Source organism: Saccopteryx bilineata, chromosome 6 (genome assembly GCF_036850765.1).
Source record: "Saccopteryx bilineata isolate mSacBil1 chromosome 6, mSacBil1_pri_phased_curated, whole genome shotgun sequence".
NCBI classification, from domain to species: domain Eukaryota; kingdom Metazoa; phylum Chordata; class Mammalia; order Chiroptera; family Emballonuridae; genus Saccopteryx; species Saccopteryx bilineata.
Genome location: NC_089495.1, coordinates 153,124,782 through 153,144,166, shown reverse-complemented (window position 1 = coordinate 153,144,166; position 19,385 = coordinate 153,124,782). Strand labels below are relative to the sequence as shown.

The 19,385-nt window shown below is 43.9% G+C and overlaps 1 protein-coding gene across 1 annotated transcript in view; it reads left to right on the top strand.

Moving 5' to 3' along the window:
• Positions 1-4,449: 4,449 nt before the first annotated feature.
• ERN1 (endoplasmic reticulum to nucleus signaling 1) overlaps positions 4,450-19,385 on the top strand; it is a 93,341-nt gene continuing 78,405 nt past the window's right edge. Inside the window, exon 1 of the mRNA XM_066234446.1 lies at positions 4,450-4,671. Coding sequence (XP_066090543.1) covers positions 4,615-4,671 — 57 coding nt within the window. The 5' untranslated portion in view covers positions 4,450-4,614. The remainder of the gene's footprint in view (positions 4,672-19,385) is intronic.

The following is a 19,385-nucleotide window of genomic DNA, read 5'->3' as shown; positions in this document are numbered from 1 at the left end:
CTAAAATTTGGTTATGTCTTTGAATGAGCTCTCCTTAGGGAAAAGGAGACAGAATGGGTAAGGTATGCATATTGAGCCTTGAGAAACACAGCCCGGAAGGAGGGAAAAGAGCTGGAAAATGGTAATATTTAAGGTGGAAAAGTCCAAGACACAGAAACTGTTCACACATCTGAACGGAAGAGAGGCCTATGGAAAAAACAGATGAAGAGCGTGGCCATTGGGATTTTACAAAAGGAAGAATGTCTAGGAGCTGCTTGAGAGATGTTTCCAGAAAGTTCTGTGGAAACAAGCCAGTGAGGGAAAGAAAAGAACTGGCAGTGAGGAAGTGGAGGCACTCCGAGAGGTCACTGTCTCCACACTGGTGCTGCATGGGGCTTTTGAAAATAATGTTCTGGTGACACTATGGATGCATGGTGCCACACAGACTTGGCACAAATGGGTACGAAACAGAACAGAGGCAAGTGGACAGATAATGAGTCAGGACTGCACTGAACTACCCACAGGGCAAGGACCCGGGAGAGCTCACTGCTCTCCCCCAGACGTCTACTGTTTCCTACGTTCTTTGGCACAACCCCAGGTAAGGTCAGGAGACTTAAATGTCATTTGAGGCAGTGCCCTTGGTTGTCATTCCAGGGACCTGCTAATCTGGCTACCACCTATAAACTACATTTATAGGTCACGTAATTTTACCTTGTCATGATGCTGTGGGAGGGGCAAGAATAATAACCAACTAATGGTGGGACATGTTCCGGCATCTGAGGGGGCCCAGACCAGCTCTGAAGTCAGGTAGGTAGCTGGGTTCTAATCCAACCTGTGCCTCATGAGCTGTGTGTTACCCTCCCAGCTCTTAACCTTGTGTTAATTTCAATAAAATATAACCTTGTTAAATTTCAATGTGGCATCTGGAAAAATGGGGCTAGTAGCACTCACCTCGTAGAGCTGCTGTGCTGAGAACAAAAGAGTGAGCGATGATTCCATAAAGCGTGAATTTTTGCACATTTCCAAACAAGAGTGAACAGCCAATAAATATTAACTGATAATAAGAAACACTTTTGTGATACAAGAAAGTGTGTAGTAAGATAATTAAAAAAAATTTTTTTAAATGTGTAGTCGGTTGGATTATGTGGCAAAGAGAAATTCTTCGGAATGAATGTCACCATCTTTTCAGGTCCAATCATCCTAGAACAGGAAGAGGCAAAGTTCTATTTACCTAAGAACCAAACTGCTCATAGGGACAGTGGCTTTTCTTCAGTTTCTTATAAACATTAAGGCAGGAAGGCAGTAGAAAATGCTACCAGGCACACTGGCTTCAGCATTTCGTTTCTTCCACAACTACCCCATATGTGTTGTAAGTTCAAGTCTGTTTAGCAGCTGCAGCAACGGCATCAGGATCACTAAAACTAAGTCACAGTCAACTTATTCTGATCAAGTCACTGTTTCTTTGAGACATTACGGGAACTTTCAACCATGACCTCCCTTTTTGGTTTATTAGATTTTTCTTTCAAAGGGAGTAGCCATCTCACTAAATAGCTATGTGCAAAACAACCTCCTAATTATTTTTAAATGAAACTTTGAAGGGTTTTAAACAAATGAGGCATACACTCTTTGAAAGGCTAGGTTATAATTTGTTCCACTAGAGGGCGGCATTTGCTAAAGTAAATAAAAGACTCCTGGCTATAGGGATTAACACCTGACCTGTTGAGTAAACTGAATCCCAAAATCTTGGGTGCCCTTAGTCACCTGCGAAAACTGGGAAACACAGTCTTTGGGCTCCATGCTGGGAGATTCTGAATCAGTAAGGGAACAGGGCACAAAAAGGTGTTGAAAATCTGTTTTTTAAAAGCTCTCCAAATTTGGGAACCACTGTTTCAGAGAGAAGTGAAAATAATTTCAACTGAATTTCTCCCACCACTCACCATCCAGATATACTATTCAAGTTCTGATATCTATACAGAACTTACTTTTTTTTTTAAGCAAGAAAGCGGGGATGGGGGAGAGACAGACAGGAAGAGGGAGAAACGAGAAGCATTAATTCTTCGTTGCAGCACCTTAGTTGTTCATTGATTGCTTTCTCATATGTGTCTTGATGGGTGGGGGTGGGGGGGCTTCAGCTGAGCCAGTGACCCCTTGCTCAAGCCAGCAACCTTGGGCTCAAACCAGTGACCTTGGGCTCAAACCAGTGACCTTGGGCTTCAAGCCAGCAACCTTTGGACTCAAACCAGCAATTTTGAGGTTTCAACCTTGGGTCCTCAGTATCCCAGGCCGACACTCTGTCCACTGCTCCACAACCTGATCAGGCTTTACATTTTTACTTATATTTTTACCTTGGTGTAAAAAGAGGGTTTAAGACCATGACCTTTACCTTGCTTAGAGGTTGCTATTTAATGCAACTTCCAGAAAAGTCTTTTATATGGGCAGGTCTACTACTGTAAAGGTACTCTACAAGATATTTCCATTTCTGTTTGTATATAACAGTAATGCCAGTTTTTTGCTTTATCATAAGCAAAAATCGGTCCAAAGCAATGTCTGGCTGTGGAGCAAGATTATGGACAATCCTGCCATAAATAAAACCAAAGTTTATCAGTATGAGTTGCCAGTCGAGTGAACTGCATAAAACATGTCAACAGATTAAATGTAAGAACAAGAACAACCTAACATGCATAAGATATTCCGAGAACATACTGTATAACAGTGCAGTTAAGGCCCAAGGATTTGGTCCAGCTGAATACTAGATAAATGAACCTACCTGACCCCGGGTCCTTGGAATGGATTTTTTTTTTCCTTTATTGGTTCTTTAAAACTGACTGACGAGTCAGATTAAGGTAAACATTCCACTTTATGTTTCATCTGCTGGTGCTTACAAGGTCACAGTGACATTTTGAATTGTCAAAGGACTCCCAGAGTTTCAACACAGAAAGTTCCCCTCCTAGATTTACTGTATTTTAGAAAAGGCGCCAGAGATATGAAACGGGCATTTTCCTGTCAAGCTTCTCTTCCAATTCAAGCATGTGGTCTTACATGCTCTTGGCAGCTGGCAAGCTGGACAGGTGATCATTAAAGGGCTCCTCCCTAGACACCTGGCTAGCAGTGGCTCAGGAGTGATGTAGTCTGTTTTAACTCATCTCTCCACCAGTTCCAAACCATTCTGTTTGCATTTAGACATGCATATAACATACAATACTTTTCTAAATGTGTCTACCAGTTTCACAGTTAACAAGATTCAAATTACTCTTAAACTGGTCTGTTGGATTCTCCAGTATTGGTAGGGAGTAATCCCTTGACTGTGATCCAGTGTAGGGGGTTGGGAACGGGGAACTCTGTTTATAGGATTTTGGCTTGCTACAAACGTTTCTGCTACAGTTGGATAGGATTGATCCACAGTGTACACAGACCAGATATGGGTTCAGTCCACCACTACCCCTTTGCTGTTTTCTCTAGCATTGCTTACTCCTTTTCCCAAAGCCTGAGCAAGTCGGGGAAAATTAGAGAAGTTGCTTTGCCCCTTTTCTTTTTCTCCTAGGATTATCAGTGTTGTGCTCCGAATCTTAGTATACTTATTACAAACAGTATGTTTTCTGTTCTCTCTTCCACCAAGTGGAGGGCAGAGTGGGAGCCAGTCACCAAACAGCTGCTGGGCTCTTTAATTAAGGTTAATAGCCCTCAAACAGACTTTGGGACCACAACACCCCCACTGCCTCCAATGTTTTGTGAGACATGTCATTCCCCATGCATCAGGAGGTCCTATATACAAATGCCATTTAAATACCATGACCCCAGCAGTCAAAATGGTTTCCTTTTTTTGCTTATTATTTCTGACAAGTGCCTTGGCTATAGTTTATTACAAAAACAACTGATGGCTGTTGGACATGATTTGAGGGGAATTCCTGAAGGGGGGGGGGAAGGGAAGAAAGGGGCCTTCAGACTCGCAGTGTCGCAGCTGGAGGACCCCAGGGCTGTGGACCCAGCGACTGCTGGGCTCAAGGCCGAAGCGCTGTGTTTGCTGGAATTCCCTGTCAGCTGCTGTCCTCGCTCCGGAGGTCGCTGACGATGCTACCACGGTGGGAAGACGAAGCAGAGGCGCTGGGCAGCCAGCACCTCCAACCTCTTGGCCTTGCCAACGATCAAGTCCGATGCAGTGCGTCTCGGAGGAGTTAGTGGGATCGCCTAGGGGGACGGGGCGCGCCCTTGTGCTGAGGGTGCCAGTCTTCTTCGCCGCATTCGGGTAAACTCCTAGCCTCGATCGCTCGGCGCCTCTAGATGTCGGATGCCTAGGCCTGGACAAGACCAGTAGTAGCAGCGGCCGCCAGACCTCCGCCAGCCAGAGGCCAGAGCCTCCCTCGGCCCCGCCAAGACCCCGCCCCTCTCGCGCTGGCCCCGCCCCTGGCCCGCCCCCAGGACCGGCCCGCCCTTGGCCCCGCCCCGACCGGAAGAAGCGCCGGCACCGGCGCTTAAAGGGTTGAGCATGGGGGTGCCGCCGGCGCCGAGTCAGCTCTGCGTTCGCTGAAGCCCGGCCACCGCTGCGCTGTCGTCGGTGCGCCCCCGCCCCATCCTCCCCCTCCCACGCCGCTTCCAGAGCCGGCTGGCGGGTCGCTGAGCCGGGACCGAGTCCTCGCCATGCCGGCCAGGTTGCTGCTGGGGCTGCTGCTGGGGCTGCTGCTGCCCGGCCCTGGGGTGAGTGTCCAGGAGCCGTGGGGCGGAGGGACATCGCGGGGCCCACCGGGATCCGAGCCGGGCTCGCGGCGGCGGCAGCGCGAGGCCCCCGCGCTCCGGCAGAGGCTCCGGCCGGGCGTGGGAGGCGGTGCCCGGCAGGGAGCGAACAGCCCCTGGCCGGCTGGAGTGGCGGCCGTAGCGGCCCGGCCGGGGCGCACGCTGTTCGTAGAGCCTGGCGGGTCAGTGCCGCTGTCACGGGCAGCGCCTTTCGCGGCCTCGTGCGCAACTTTGTGTCTCGGCGGCACCTCTGGGTTCCCCGAAGGCCACCTGCCGGACCCTCCGCACAGGGTGGCGCGGGCTCTGCCCAGCGGTGGCCGCGGAGGAAGGACGGAAAGGGCCCGGTGATCGAGGGGAAGGGAATGCCTTGCGTCTCTGACCCTGGTTGGAACTTTTAATATGCGGGAACTTTGGGGAACCAATGCCGTCGGGAGAGGGTCAGCATTTCTACCCAAGAGGTTGAGTCTGCTTACCTGTTCGCAGGTTTCTTGGTAATTGCGAGGCGGGAGGATCTTTTTTGTGCGGCACGACTAAGTTAAGCAAGTTAAGCTGCGGTCAAAGACCCCCCATATGGGACAGCAGTGAAGCAGCTTCAAATAAAAGACTCCTTACGTGAGAACACTGGGGGCTGTCCGAAACATCTTTTTTTTTTTTTTTTTTTTTTTTTTTTTTTTTTTTTGAGAAGCTCCTGGTTTACATTTATTTAACTAGTTAAGACCTTCACCCTGGCTGTGGTTATGGGCACCACAACTGGGAGGACATTTTGTGGACAGACTTGTTTGTTTTTTCCTTTTCTGGTTGTAAGAACCTGAACTAGCGAGTGGTTTTTTTTTTTTTAAAAAAACCCGTATTGTTCAGGATGTGGATATGGCACATTGCTGCGGGTTCTGTTTAATGACCTCCACTGTGTACTCTTTAATATGGATATCATGGACCAGGTGTTCTGGTGGAAAACTGACATGTGTGTACCCTGAGTTTCACAGCATGAACTCTTTGGAGATTATGCATTTTAGGTAAATAACATTCCATCCTCTTGGAGTAACAAGGATTTGGAAACAGCTGGAATAATATATAAGGCTACTTTTTCACATTCGAGTTTTTTTTAAAAGGAAAATTTGTATACACTTCACTATAGAACTTGTGTTAAGTTTTTTCTCTAAGAAAAAAATCCACTTTCATAACTAGGGTCAGGTTTTCAACTTGAACACTACATCTTGGATTGGTTAACTGCGGCCTGGCATCTGTTCACACAAATAAAAGTATAAACAGAGTGACCATACCTATGTCATGGAAATTGATCATTTCGAATAATGAGGGCCAAGGTGTGGATGGTTTTCCTTGCCACATAGTTCCATGCAAAAACAACTATTTAGTTTTAGTTGGGAATGTAGTTTTAGTTCATGTAAATATTTGCAAATTGTATTTAGAAATCCAAACTTATTGGTTCATGGTAAAATATTCCAGACCCTTATCAAAATGTTATGTTTTAGGGTAACTATATACTTTTTAGGTAAAAGGTCAGAATTTTACTCCCAGAATTATCTATCAGTAAAATTCAATCCCCAAATGTAGTGAGAATTCTTACTTGAAAACTAAACAAAACCCACTGCAAAGTGGTTAAACTAGGCAGCAGTGATGTTGCACTGGCTGTAAAATTAGACAAACCTGAGTTCTGACTGGTCACTTGCTACGTGTGCTCTCTCTCAAGCAAGTTATTTTACTTCCTAAAGACTGTTTGCTAATATGTGCAATGGGGACAGCTATTACACTAATACACCTAAAGGCACCTTGGACAAAATAAATGATAAATATAGTCACTTTACCCTCCCCCATCTACACAGGTGCTTTTTACTCTTAGTCATTTTTTTTTATACTATATGTCTTCAAGGAACATTTTTTGATTTGGTTTCTTTTTGACACGATGAAATAACTAGAGCATTGGAAGCAATATTGTGATTTCTCTTTCAGTGTGTGACTGATTGAGCCAGACATTGACTGTCATGGGCTGCAACTCTGGGCTACCAGATCGGGCTACCAGATCAAAATGCAGTAACATCAATGTTATTAAGGATTTGAGGCTGTTATTCCAGAATGTGGGAGTTTTTCCCTCCTTCCTAGACCCGGATCTTGTACTTAATGTTGATTTGGTTAACGTCATTGCTGACACATCATCGCTGTCCTGTAGTCCTCGTTTTACAGTGTTGATGTACCTTTTCTCTCAAGTACCAAAGAGCTCTGTAGCCTGTGCAGCATAATACTTTCTTCAGTTATAATATATATAGTTATTTTATTCAGCCAGTGTTTTGGTTTTATTTATTTTTAGATTTTATTTATTGATTTTTATTTGGAGGGGAAAGGGAGAAGAAGCAGGAAGCATCAACTTGTAGGAGTTCCTTCCACTATATGGGTTTTATTTTTAAATAAAAAAATTTTTTTTAAATGACAGTAGACATACACTATCAGTTTCAGGTGTACAACATAGTGATTCGAACTAGTGTCTTGGGCCTGACCAGTGTTGGCATGGTGGATAGAGCATTTACCTGGAACAGTGAGGTCCCTATTGAGCCCAAGGTCGCTGGCTTGAGCAAGGGGTCACTGGCTCAGCTGGAGCCCCATGGTCAAGGCAAATATTAGAAAGCAATCAATGAACAGCTTAAAGTGATACAACTCTGAGTTGATGATTCTCATCTCTCCTCCATATCTCTCTCTCTCTCTCTCTCTAAAAAACAAAACAAAACAAGACAAAAAAAACCACACCACAATGTTTTGGTTGTAGAGCAGAATAAAAACCATCAGTGAGAACTGAGGACCATGTATGTACAGAAATGCACTGAGAATATTATCTGAGACATGAGTCTTAACTCGAAATGTCCTTGCTTATAATGTATTCTGATAGTTACCACCTGCCTGGAGTAGGAGATAGCAAGTATTTATACTGAGGCCACGAGGAGAATGTTTTATTAAGCTCATGGTAACAAGGCTACTAATCATTAAATGAGACTGTAGGTGTGCATGTGTTTGTGTGTTATTTTATTAACTTGCCCGCACACTGGGCTTTTCTCAGTAGCATAGCTTCTCAAGAGCATAGGAGAAAATGTGTATGAGAGAGAGGTCCTCTTGAGGGAGTTCAACAGTAGACCATATTCCAGAACATAGAACCAGTGAGCTGCGTAAAGGTGTCCTGTCTGGACAGCATAGCACCACCTGCGTGGGTCTGGGTGATAGCCTTATTTTCCTGTCTCAGATTCTGAATCTAGTGTGCAGGTTGAAGAATCATTGAAAACTTATTTGATTTGGGGATCCAAATTAATCTTTTGGTTCAATATTGTATATGTTTTATAATGATTAGATGTTTTCCCTAAAGAGATGGTATAGGGGAGAAAAGCCTAAAATATTACTTTAATGGCTTCTGTTTTTATTACGCACAAATGACTCGAGGACTGTAACCTAGCAATGTGATTAGAATATGATGCTGGCTTAGACAACTGGGACAGTGAATCACAGTCCATGAATAAGAAACATGCTGGCTGAATATATATCCGTGGGGCTGGCGAATATTTTTTTATCTTCATCTTTACTTATATCCCATGTTTGGTGCCCTGCTGCAGAGCAACACATTTTTAGATATAGTTAAATGAGATCAGATAAGTACTGGGAAAAGCAGAACTAAAAAGGTTTCTCATAAGCTCCTCTCTTGCATTCCTTTTTTAAAATTTAGGTTACATTTAGATAGTCTATGACTTGTGATTATCTTATGATTTTTGTTTATGTACAAACACCCAAAAGATAGAACAGTGTAAAAATATGTCTGTATTTTTGTTCTTTTTTTTTTTTTTTTTTACAGAACGTTCTGAGCACACCATAGCATTTGTCACTTTAGTGGCACTTTAGTAAACCATCATCTATGCCCAAAGCATTTGACCTTCTGTGCCCAGTCCTGGGTTGGGGATTGGGATCATCACTGACCAGGGTTGACATGGTAACAAGACTTACTTTGCTTAGTGATCACCCTGTTGAGGTCATCTGGATCGTTTGCACTTTCCCCATTATTATAAGGAAAGGTATATTTCCCTTTTTTTGAATCTTTTATGAGTTTAGTGCTTTCTGATTGATAACATGGGAAACTTTTTGTATGATACATAGGAAGATTTTTTAAAAATCCCTCCAAATAGTCATAGTCATTGTAGAGAAGTTAGAAAGCATAGATAAGTCTAAATTAAAAAACACAAAAACTTCCTATAATCCTGCTACCCAGCCACTACCTCTATTAACATTTTAGTAGTTTTATTGAGATATAATTCACCCATTTAAAGTGTACAGGTCAGAATTGTGCAGCCATCACCACAATCAATTTTATAATTCCATCATCCCCAGAGAAACTTGATACACATTAGCTGTTACTCCCCTTTTGTCACAAACCTCCTGGCGCCAGCAACTACTAATCCACTTTGTCTATAGAGAGTTGCATATTCTGGACATTCTGTAAATGAAATCATACTGCATGTGGTCTTTTGTGACTGGCTTCTTTCACTTAGCAACTTAGCATGTTTTCAAGGTTGCACCAGATTGTAGCATGTGTCAATGCTTTATTTTACTTTTTTTTTTTTTTTTTTACACACAGAGAGTGTCAGAGAGAGGGATAGACAGGGACAGACAGACAAGAACGGAGAGAGATGAGAAGCATCAATCATTAGTTTTTCATTGCGCATTGCAACACCTTAGTTGTTCATTGATTGCTTTCTCATATGTGCCTTGACTGCGGGCCTTCAGCAGACTGCATAACCCCTTGCTGGAGCCAGCGACCTTGGGTTCAAGCTGGTGGGCTTTTGCTCAAACCAGATGAGCCCGCGCTCAAGCTGGCGACCTCGGGGTCTCGAACCTAGGTCCTCTGCATCCCAGTCCCACCCTCTGTCCACTGCGCCACCGCCTGGTCAGGCTTATTTTACTTTTTTTTATTGCTGATGATATTTATATGGTCCCATCTCATTTTGTTTATCCATTCCCCAGTTGGTGGAACATTTGGGTTGTTTCTTCCTTTTTGGTTATTATGAGTAATGCTACTGTGAAAATTTGTAAACAAATTTTTGAATAGCCATATGTTTTTATTTTTCTTGGGAACATACCTAGGAGTGAGATTTCTGGGCCACCTGGTAACTATATGTTTAACTTTTTGAGGAACTGCCTGTTTTCTAAAGGACCTGCACCATTTTAATTCCCATCTACAGTGAAGGAGGTTCCAATGTCTCCACATCCTCACCAACACTTGCTATTATCTATTTTTCTGATTATAGTCATCTGAGTGGGTGTGAAGTGGTAAGATATTATGGTTTTGATTTGCATTTCCCTAGTGGCTAATTTACTAACACCTTGATATGTATCCTCCTAGATGGTTTTTCTGTACACATTTGCATAGATAGTATTTTTCTCTCCTAAACTGGAACATACCACACATCTTGCTTTCTGTGTCAATAAATTTAACTCTGCAGCATTATTCTTACTGCTGTGTAATACTTCTCTGAATGGATATGCCACAATTTTGATCATTTAATCAGGTGGATATTGAGGCTGTTTTTAATTTTCATTACTATAAACAATGTGATAAACCTTCTTATTGCTAAACTCTTGAATGCATTTTAACTGCTTAATTAGTGCCTTAGAATAAATCCCTAGAACTAGAATTTACTGAAGAAATGTATGTAATCTTTTTTTTTTTTTTTTGTATTTTTCTGAAGTTAGAAGCAGGGAGGCAGTCATACAGATTCCCACATGCGCCCAACGGGAATCCACCCAGCATGCCCACCAGGGGGCGATGCTCTGCCCATCTGGGGCATTGCACCGTTGCGGCCGGAGCCATTCTAGCTCCTGAGGCAGAGGCCATGGAGCCATCCTCAGCGTCTGGGCCTACTTTGCTCCAGTGGAGCCTTGGCTGTGGGAGGGGAAGAGAGAGAGAGAGAGGAAGGAGAGGGGAAGGGGTGGAGAAGCAAGCAGATAGGTGCTTCTCCTGTGTGCCGTGACCTAGAATTGAACGTGGGACTTCCACACGCTGGGGCAACACTCTACCACTGAGCCAACTGGCCAGGGCCATGGATGTAGTCTTTTACAGCCCCTGCCTTCAGCCCCAAAACAATATTGGATATTTTAAAAAGCACAAAGCTTGCCTTAAATTTGGTTTATATTAGCCATTTTAAATTGAGGTGGTTTTTTTTTTTTAGCAGTATGGATTTTAAGTCAAGTGAAAATGAAATATTTAGATTTTGTTTTGCTTATATTTTGAAGATGTAAATAACCAAAGCTTTCTGTTAATGACACCTTGTGTACCAAGAGCTATTGAGGAAATGTTTTACTCTGATTTGTTCAGTAACTTGTTTGCAGGGCCCCTGGGTCTGCGGTTTCAGATCAGCTTTGTAGCAGATGTGGCTCCCACGAGCACTCTCAAATACCTTGTTTTGAGGGTAGTCTGCTTCTTACAGACAAAAATCTTTCTATAGTTGGTTATGATACCATTTACAGTTTTGCTTCAAATCTGTTGGTAAATCTAGAGTTGATGCCTTGGTTGTGCCTTTTGGAGGCTGCTGTTCTTAAAGCACACAGCTTGTCCATACAGCTGTTTTTTCTGGGAAGATTAAAGTGCCACCTGACAGTCACATAATGCCTTTGGTGTTTTTTGTTTTGTTTTCTTTTTCCCACAAACATACCTAAACTTATTCATCCAAAGGAATGTTGTCTTTCAAAGGAATCACCCTTTCAGGGTCGATGTCATACAAGTTAGTCTTTTTTATTTTTTTAATGGTTTTACTTTTCAGTACTTTGTTTAATAATTTACTCAATTTAACAGTTCAAACTTTAAAATAAAAAAGGAACCCTAAAAAACAAGTATTTACTCTTAAGCTGATTATCTTTACACAACTTAAAACATTTCCCAATTCCTTTCAGTCTGTGCTTTTGAATATAGCTTTTATGTGTTTCACACTGAAGTTTTGATGAAAATTGTTATTAGTCAGCTTGATTGCACAATTGACTGAGGACACTTGGATATGATTTTTGGTTGTTTTTAAAAACCAGCTAACGATTTTCTATCATATAGGGAATTCAAAGATATATTCTTTGAAGGGAATTTCCAGAGAATTCCAGAAGTATTGTGAGCCACAGGAGCATCAGCTTTGGAATTATGAATAAATGTATAAATGCCTCCCAAGGTAACTAGAATCAGAGTATATTGGACAGCTGGAAGGGATTTTACTGGTCTAATCCAATGAGTCTCAGTGTTTTCCCCACCCCACCCTACATCATGAACAATAATTACACGTGGGTCAATAACAGTGGGCACACATTAGAACCTTTGAGAATGGTGTTTTGGATATATACATCCTTCTCTCAGGCATCATTTCCCCCTTCTGAGTTGAAAGATCACTGCCCTGTTAGGTTCCCCAGAACTGACACGTGAGGAAGGTGAGGCCAGAGAGAGGCATGCGACCTTGGACCTGTCCAAGGTCATGCGTCACTGGCAGAACAGAGCCTTGAACCTAATCCTCTAGCTTCTCTTCAAATAACAGCCCATGCGGCGCTAAGTTCTGGTGTCTTTGTCAGAGCATCAGTCCAGCTACCCCAGTCATACCCTGAGGAAGTGACCCTGCTATGTTTCAGTGAGAGACAGGATCTAGAGAAGGACCAGGAAAGGAAGAAAGATTTGTAAGCTTTAGGAAAATGCTCAGATAATGCTCTTGTTTCTCCCAGAAGAGGCTAACTCTGTTGCAGTAGGAAAGATGGAGCTTTGAAGGCCCTGGCCAGTTGGCTCAGTGGTAGAATGCTGGCCTGGCGTGTGGAAGTCCCCGGTTCGATTCCCAGTCAGGGCATACAGGAAAAGCGCCCATCTGCTTCTCCACCCCTCCCCCTCTCACTTCTCTCTCTCTCTCTCTCTCTCTGTCTCTCTCTCTCTCTTCTCCCTTCAGCCATGGCTTATTGGCCCCGGGTGCTGAAGATGGCTCCATGACCTCCGCCTCAGGCACTAAAAAATGGCTCTGGTTGCAACAAAGCAAGGACCCCAGATGGGCAGAGCACCACCCCTTAGTGAACTTGCTGGGTGGATCCTGGCCAGGGTGCATGTGGAAGTCTGTCTCTGCCTCCCCTCCTCACTAAAAAAAAAAAAAAAAAAAGAGCTTTGAGCTGGAAATACGACCTTCACCTGAGACTCTCCATCTAAACTGACTGTTCTGAACTCTGGGGCCAAAGCCAGCCGTGATCACAGAATGGAGATGAAGAGACCCTTAAACCTAACTCACAGTTTAAGCTCATTTCTTTTCTTGAGGTCTAATAATATACAAGCAGGTGCATGTTGATCATAAGATCTTGCCCAGAAGTGTTTCTGAAATAGCAAAACTGAAAGTTCATGTCTTAGAAAACTTGAACCGTTACTCTTCCATATAGTGCAGCCACCTCCTCAAGGAATCCTGAGAAGACCGAACTCTAATGATCAGTCTGGGCCTGGGCTCTTTGCCTTTACAGAGGCCCCCACCTCCCAAGCAATTCTGGCGCCAGGGAGTAGGTCTGTGATGATGGGAGAGGCAGTGACACAGTGGACCTTGGACCACAATGGAAGGACTCAGGTTAGCTTAGGTGGGCCTCAGGAGGGTGTAATGAGGGAGAAAAGAGGGTACCAGGAAGGTGCCCTGGGGCAAGGGGTGTCAACAGTATTCTTGCTGGTTTGTCCTAGAAGGCAGGGACCCTGTCTTGCTTACTCTGCATCCTTTTGCATTTGACATGGTGAGTCAGTTACACTCACTATCCTGAGCACTCAGCAAATGACGGAATTTCACTTTTGAGTCTTAAGACCAGTAAAACAAGGAGCTGTGTTATCATCTGGCAAGTGGGTTGTGGAATTTTTGGAGGGGAGGAAGATGTCTATATTATATATTTAAGGGGATCTTATCAGTTTTGTTTCTTTCTATAGAATGAGACGGGCTTCTAGCATCTCGGCTTCAGTGTGTGATGCCCTCTCAGTGGGCTCCTCGTATCAGTAATGAGATTAATTTTAATGTTGCCAAGCCGCAGGAGATAAATGGTTTGTGATTATCCCAAGTCACTTTCATTTTTCACTCAGCATGATGTTTCACTATTAAAAAAGGGACCCTGATCCAAGGTTGTCCTCATATGTATTAAACATGATTTCTGTCGTTAGTAGGCTAATTTAGAATTATAATTCAAAACCGCCCCTTTCTCCAGTGGATTATTTTCCCCCTCTCTATTTCTGATAAGGGAATAATTGTTTGTCTAGGCCACAGGAGTGTTTGTCATAGAAACCGAATTTTTCAAACATTTTCTGAACAAACAGTGCTGTCAGACCCTCAGAACCTGGGTTGCCATTGATCTCCAGTTGGGTTAGAGGAGTTTGCTGCCCAAACTAAGTCAGATCTCTTTTAGCCCCTGACTCCTGAGGGCCTTCAAGAGCGAGACCCATACAGAGGCCTCAGCTGCGGCTAGGGATGTGTGACTTGAGGCAGTGCTTCTCAGCCCTGGCTGAATTAGTCCCCTGGGGAACTTTTTAAAAACCTTGTGCCAATGCTCCTCCCAGGTGAATGAAATCTTTAGGAATGGAGGCTGGCATCCTTTTTCCTTTTTTTTTATTTAATTATTTTTTAAGCCTCAAGTGACTAATATGCAGCCAGATTAAAGCTATTAAATACTTCCTGTACTGTAACCCTGGATTGAGCCACTGTGTCTACCTGTGCCCTGGACTAGACTGGAGACAGCTTTGGGCTCATTTTTTAGAGAATTGGGATCATTACATTCTGCTAGTTAGCAGCAGAAATAGAAAACTTAGCATTATATTTTTTCTAATATACTGTATTGCCCAACTCTTAAAGACCAAGTAATTCCAGACTGATGGATATTTTTTCTTTGAGTACTAACTATTCCAATTACTTTAAAAAAAAAATCAAGTTGGCTCTGGCTGTTTGGCTCAGTGGTAGAGCATCGGCCTGGCGTGTGGAAGTCCTGGGTTCAGTTCCCAGGCAGGGCACACAAAAGAAGTGACCATCTGCTTCTCCACCCCTCCTGCTCCCCTTCTCTCTCTCTCTCTCTCTCTCTCTCTCTTTCTCTCTTTTCCTTTCCCACAGCCATGGCTAGAATGGTTCACCCCAGGTGCTGAGGATGGCTCCGTGGCCTCACCTCAGGTGCTAAAATAGCTCAGTTGCCAAGCAACAGAGCAATGCCCCAGACAGGCAGAGCATCGCCTCATAGAGGGCTTGCCAGGTGGATCCTGGTCGGGCACATGTCTCTCTGCCTTCCCGCCTTCCTCCACTTTATAAAAAAAAGAAAGATCAAGTTAACTATCAACTGACCTTACATTCAGAGACCCTTAATTATTAAATTATACGATGTTTAGAATTACTTAGTGGCCTTACCTTACTTATTGTTGCCTTCTCTGTATAGTAAGAGGCCTAAGGAATCAAAACTGTCTGTTTTCCAGGTTTCTTTACAGTACCCTGGTGAGGCAAATTAATCTCTGAATTTCGAGGCAGCTTTCTGTAGCCAGAGTAAAGGAGTCAAGGGATGTGGGTATGCAAGAAATTTGTAGAACAAGTAAGTTTGATAGTTAAGGTACAAGAATGAAGCATATAAACAAAAAGGAACTTTCTTATCAGGGTAAGAATGTGTGTGTTGGAAGCAAATTGTAGGAGGGGACAGTTTGGAAAAGTCACCTTCCCCTTTTCTGTGAGAACTAGCTATCTGGGCATCTATTCACCTCACAGTCCAAAGGGCCTTTACAGCAGGTGGCTGGTTGAAAGGACAGATGGTACAATACAGTGCAGACATGGCCAGTCCGTGTCTCAGAGTAACCTCAGTTGTTACTCAAAGGATCCTCACAGCTGGGTTAGAAGAAGAGGGAATATTTGTGAGTGTCATGTTGACTGAACTGGATCCAGTCTAAAGCTCTGCTGGAACTGTGTTGAGAAATGTCAGTAGAATTGGAAGGTTACTGTTTGAAGCCAGGCATCTGACCTAGCAGAGCTGGGTAAACTCGGGGACCTGGGCTGTGTTCCTCACTGAACTTGATGCTGCAAGGAAATCCCAAGTGGCAGCTCCAGGTCTGCTCTCCTCCAGTAGATAATAAGCATAGTTTGTCATTCTAGCCATTTCGAAATGTTGATTATAGGTACAGTCTTTTGTTTCCATGTGTGTTTTGACTCATATAATAAAAAATATAGTGGTGAAGGGTTTGATACTAGCTAGCTGGGAAATTTGGGCAAATGAGTTATTTCCCATTTTCTCATTGGAAAAACAAGGCCATAGAACTAGGAAATCTCTTATGTGGACCTGTTTCTAAATGTCTTCTCAAATTAGGAACACCATTTAGGTTAGGTGACTAGTTCCCCAGCTGCAAGCTTCAAAGTCACCTGGCAGTCAAAGGTGGGAGGGCTGCTTTGCTTTGAGCCTCCCACCTTCCTGGCTCCTGAGTGTAGTGGATTCTGTCTGTCCATTCATTCACTCCTTTGCCAGTTTTACTGAGTACATGTTCTATGCCAAGCACTGTTTGGGGTGCCTAGGTCACATAAATGAACTAATTAGAGATTCCTGCCCTCACAGAACTTATGTCTGCTTGGCGGAGACACGCAGATGGTATGCTGAATACACATACAATGTGAGAAGATTATAACATTCTATGGGAAGAAAGTAAATTGGGCCTGTAGGTCCCAGCCGAAGCGTGGGGTCTTCCCTGATTGCTGCACTTTCCTAGACGAGAGTCTTCCTCCCACCCTCCGAGTGGCATTGCACCACAAGTTGGGGTTAATGTACAGATCTGTACTACAGTTTGCTTCTCATCTAATCTTGAAGACTGCTGTTGACAGCTCTTGTATGTTTGAAAATCCTGGGCAAATATGAGATACTGAGTGTGACTGTTGTCAATTTTTAATGACCACACAATAAGAAAAAGTTACAAATTTGTCAAGGAAACCACAGAAAACCCCAAGACTCAGGGGACAGAGCCAGGAATTCCTTGATTTCTGTGATGGCTCTGCTCCCAAATACACATATAGTTTATACAGCATGTCCTCATTTAACACTGTCACTAGATTCTGCGACTTTGAGTGGCACTGTATATCATGAAACCAGTTTTGCCATAGGCAACTGAGTTAAATGAGTTAAGTGCCTGCGGCATCTCATCAGTCTTATCACAAATCAACATGCTGTGTGTGTGTGTGTGTGTGTGTGTTGCATACATATATACATATATTTTACAAACAAACTTAAATAGTTTCTTCCATTGTGGAAGTATTTATAAGATTTCCAAAAAATTCAAATACTGCATGAAAGGTGTAAAGCTGGTTTCGGGGAATCTCTGACCTCTGAACAATCTAGTGGCCTTATCCTATAGTTCTGTCAGGGTTCATTTTCCACTTGCTGTGGTCTGATTTTGCAGAGAAGAAAACAGCTTCCTTTACATAGAGATTAAGAACAAGGTTCATCTATAGTTTTGGTATTCAGCTAACTAGGAACCAAACCACAGTTGCTTTTAAAAGCAACCCTAGATCTTCTTGATCTGATGGTTCAGTACTTGGAAATCTCGGGGGCTTTTGATACCTGGGTCAAGTTCAATCACTTATCTCACTTGTGGTTTGGAGAAGAAGAGAGAGCTCCCTTTTGTTTTAGAAGGTGGTTGGTTTTCGAGCCTCTAGCATGTGTCCTTGGGAGTCACCTACCTCCTCACATAACATTGGTTGATTTCTGTGGTATTTCTTTTCCCCACCCTGAACCTTAAAGTGAATCAGATTATTACTAATTGCCAATGTTGCAATAATTTGAGATAAATGGAGACGCTGAGATGTTGAAAGACCAGGATTGAGGATGACTGTGTTCAAAGGCATCAGGATTTCTAAACTCTTGAATTCTCAGGTGGGTTTTGGCATGTTTTGATTTGTTAGGGCGAGAGGACTGGACAGTGAAGCCTCAGGAGAGGCGAGGGCCTGATAAGGCCTGGGTCACCACACCTCTGAGCTGAAAGCCATTTCCAACCTACTGTTTTTACTTTATAGAATCAGATACTGATGCCCAGAGAAATGTAATGGCTGGCCAGAGCCTGAGCCACAACACATTCCTGTGCCTGGTCTCATCTTCTTTTAGCTTCATCACCCAAAAATCAGTGGTTGACCATGTACCAGGCTTACGAATACCCGAGGAACTTTGGTTTTTTTAACTCAGAGTCAAACAAACGTAGGATAGGCCAAGGAGTGGGGAGCAGGCCTGAGCAGGGTGTGTGGGCTCCAAATTGTAGGGGTTGCGCTGGGCAGGGCCTGGGCAGGCTTCCAAGGCAGCCTCCAGGAGGGATGGTCACGGACATGCTGTCTTTCCACTTGTGTTGCACTGTTTCTCTGGGAGATGATTAACTCTTTGAAGGCAGGAGTGTTGTAGGCCTTGGGGCTCCAGCACCGCATATATAATGGGACCCTTCTTTCTGTGCATTGTAGGTGCAAAGAGAGAGTTTGGCCCTGGGGGTGGGGTTGAACTAGTAAGTAAGTTGGACATAGACAAGTCAGCCAGCCGGAAGAAGTGTGAAACTGGGAGTGCCTGGAAGAGATTGATAAAACCCTCGTATCCTTGGCAGCCTACTTGAGTAACGTGAGACTGTGATCCAGTGACCTAGCCTGTTCTGTATGGTTAGTTAGAATCCCCACAATTCCTGCCAACTGTAACAAAAATAGCCAAGCACTGACTGCAGGTACTGAGGAGGTGGAGTACCCTGGTGAGTACAAAGACAGGAGAGGACATGTTTCACCCCTAGGGCCTCCAGAGAGAGCTTTCTGGTCCATGCATAGTAGCAGGTCAGAGAAGTCCCTTGGAGGACAGGTCGCAGAGCAAGAGGCCTTGCATTGGTTTGTTTTATAGGCCACACTTCATCACAACAGTCTTATTATTAAACTTCACTGACGTTTTGCTGTGTTATGCTCATACTCAGTTGTAAACCAGCTAAGCAGCATTAGTCTACTGTTGGTATAAAATTAAACACCAGAAAAACTCACCTAGGGTGTGAACACAGATCATATTTTGTGGATCAGACTTCACTTTAGGGGAGCATTTGTCTCTTCCAGATTTGCTTCGCACCAATATGGACAGCAACGTCTCCCTTCCCTCTCTCTAAGCTGCATAGCTCACAAATAAGACATGTACAGAGCCTGACCAGGCGGTAGTGCAGTAGATAGAGCGTTGGACTGGGATGTGGAGGACCCAGGTTAGAAACCCTGAGGTCGCCAGCTTGAGCACGGGCTCATCTGGTTTGAGCAAAAAGCCCACCAGCTTGGACCCAAGGTCGCTGGCTCGAGCAAGGGGTCACTCGGTCTGCTGTAGCCCCACGGTCAAGGCACATATGGGAAAGCAATGAATGAACAACTAAGGTGCTGAAATGGAGAATGGATGCCTCTCATCTCTCTCCTTTTCTGTCTGTCCCTATCTGTCTGTCTGTCTCTATCACAAAGAAAGGGAAAAAAGAGATATGTACGAAAGATTCTGGTTTTTGTGGTCCACTCTGTGTGTGCGCACACTTGGCTTCTCCTGCTTTTCCCGCCCCGCCTTGTCCCATTGACCTCTCTGCCTTGTGTCCCCAGTAGCACTGGCTCACTAGGATCTCAAACACAGTAAGTTATCTTCAGCCTCAGGGCCTTTGCACAGGCTATTCCCTCTGCCCA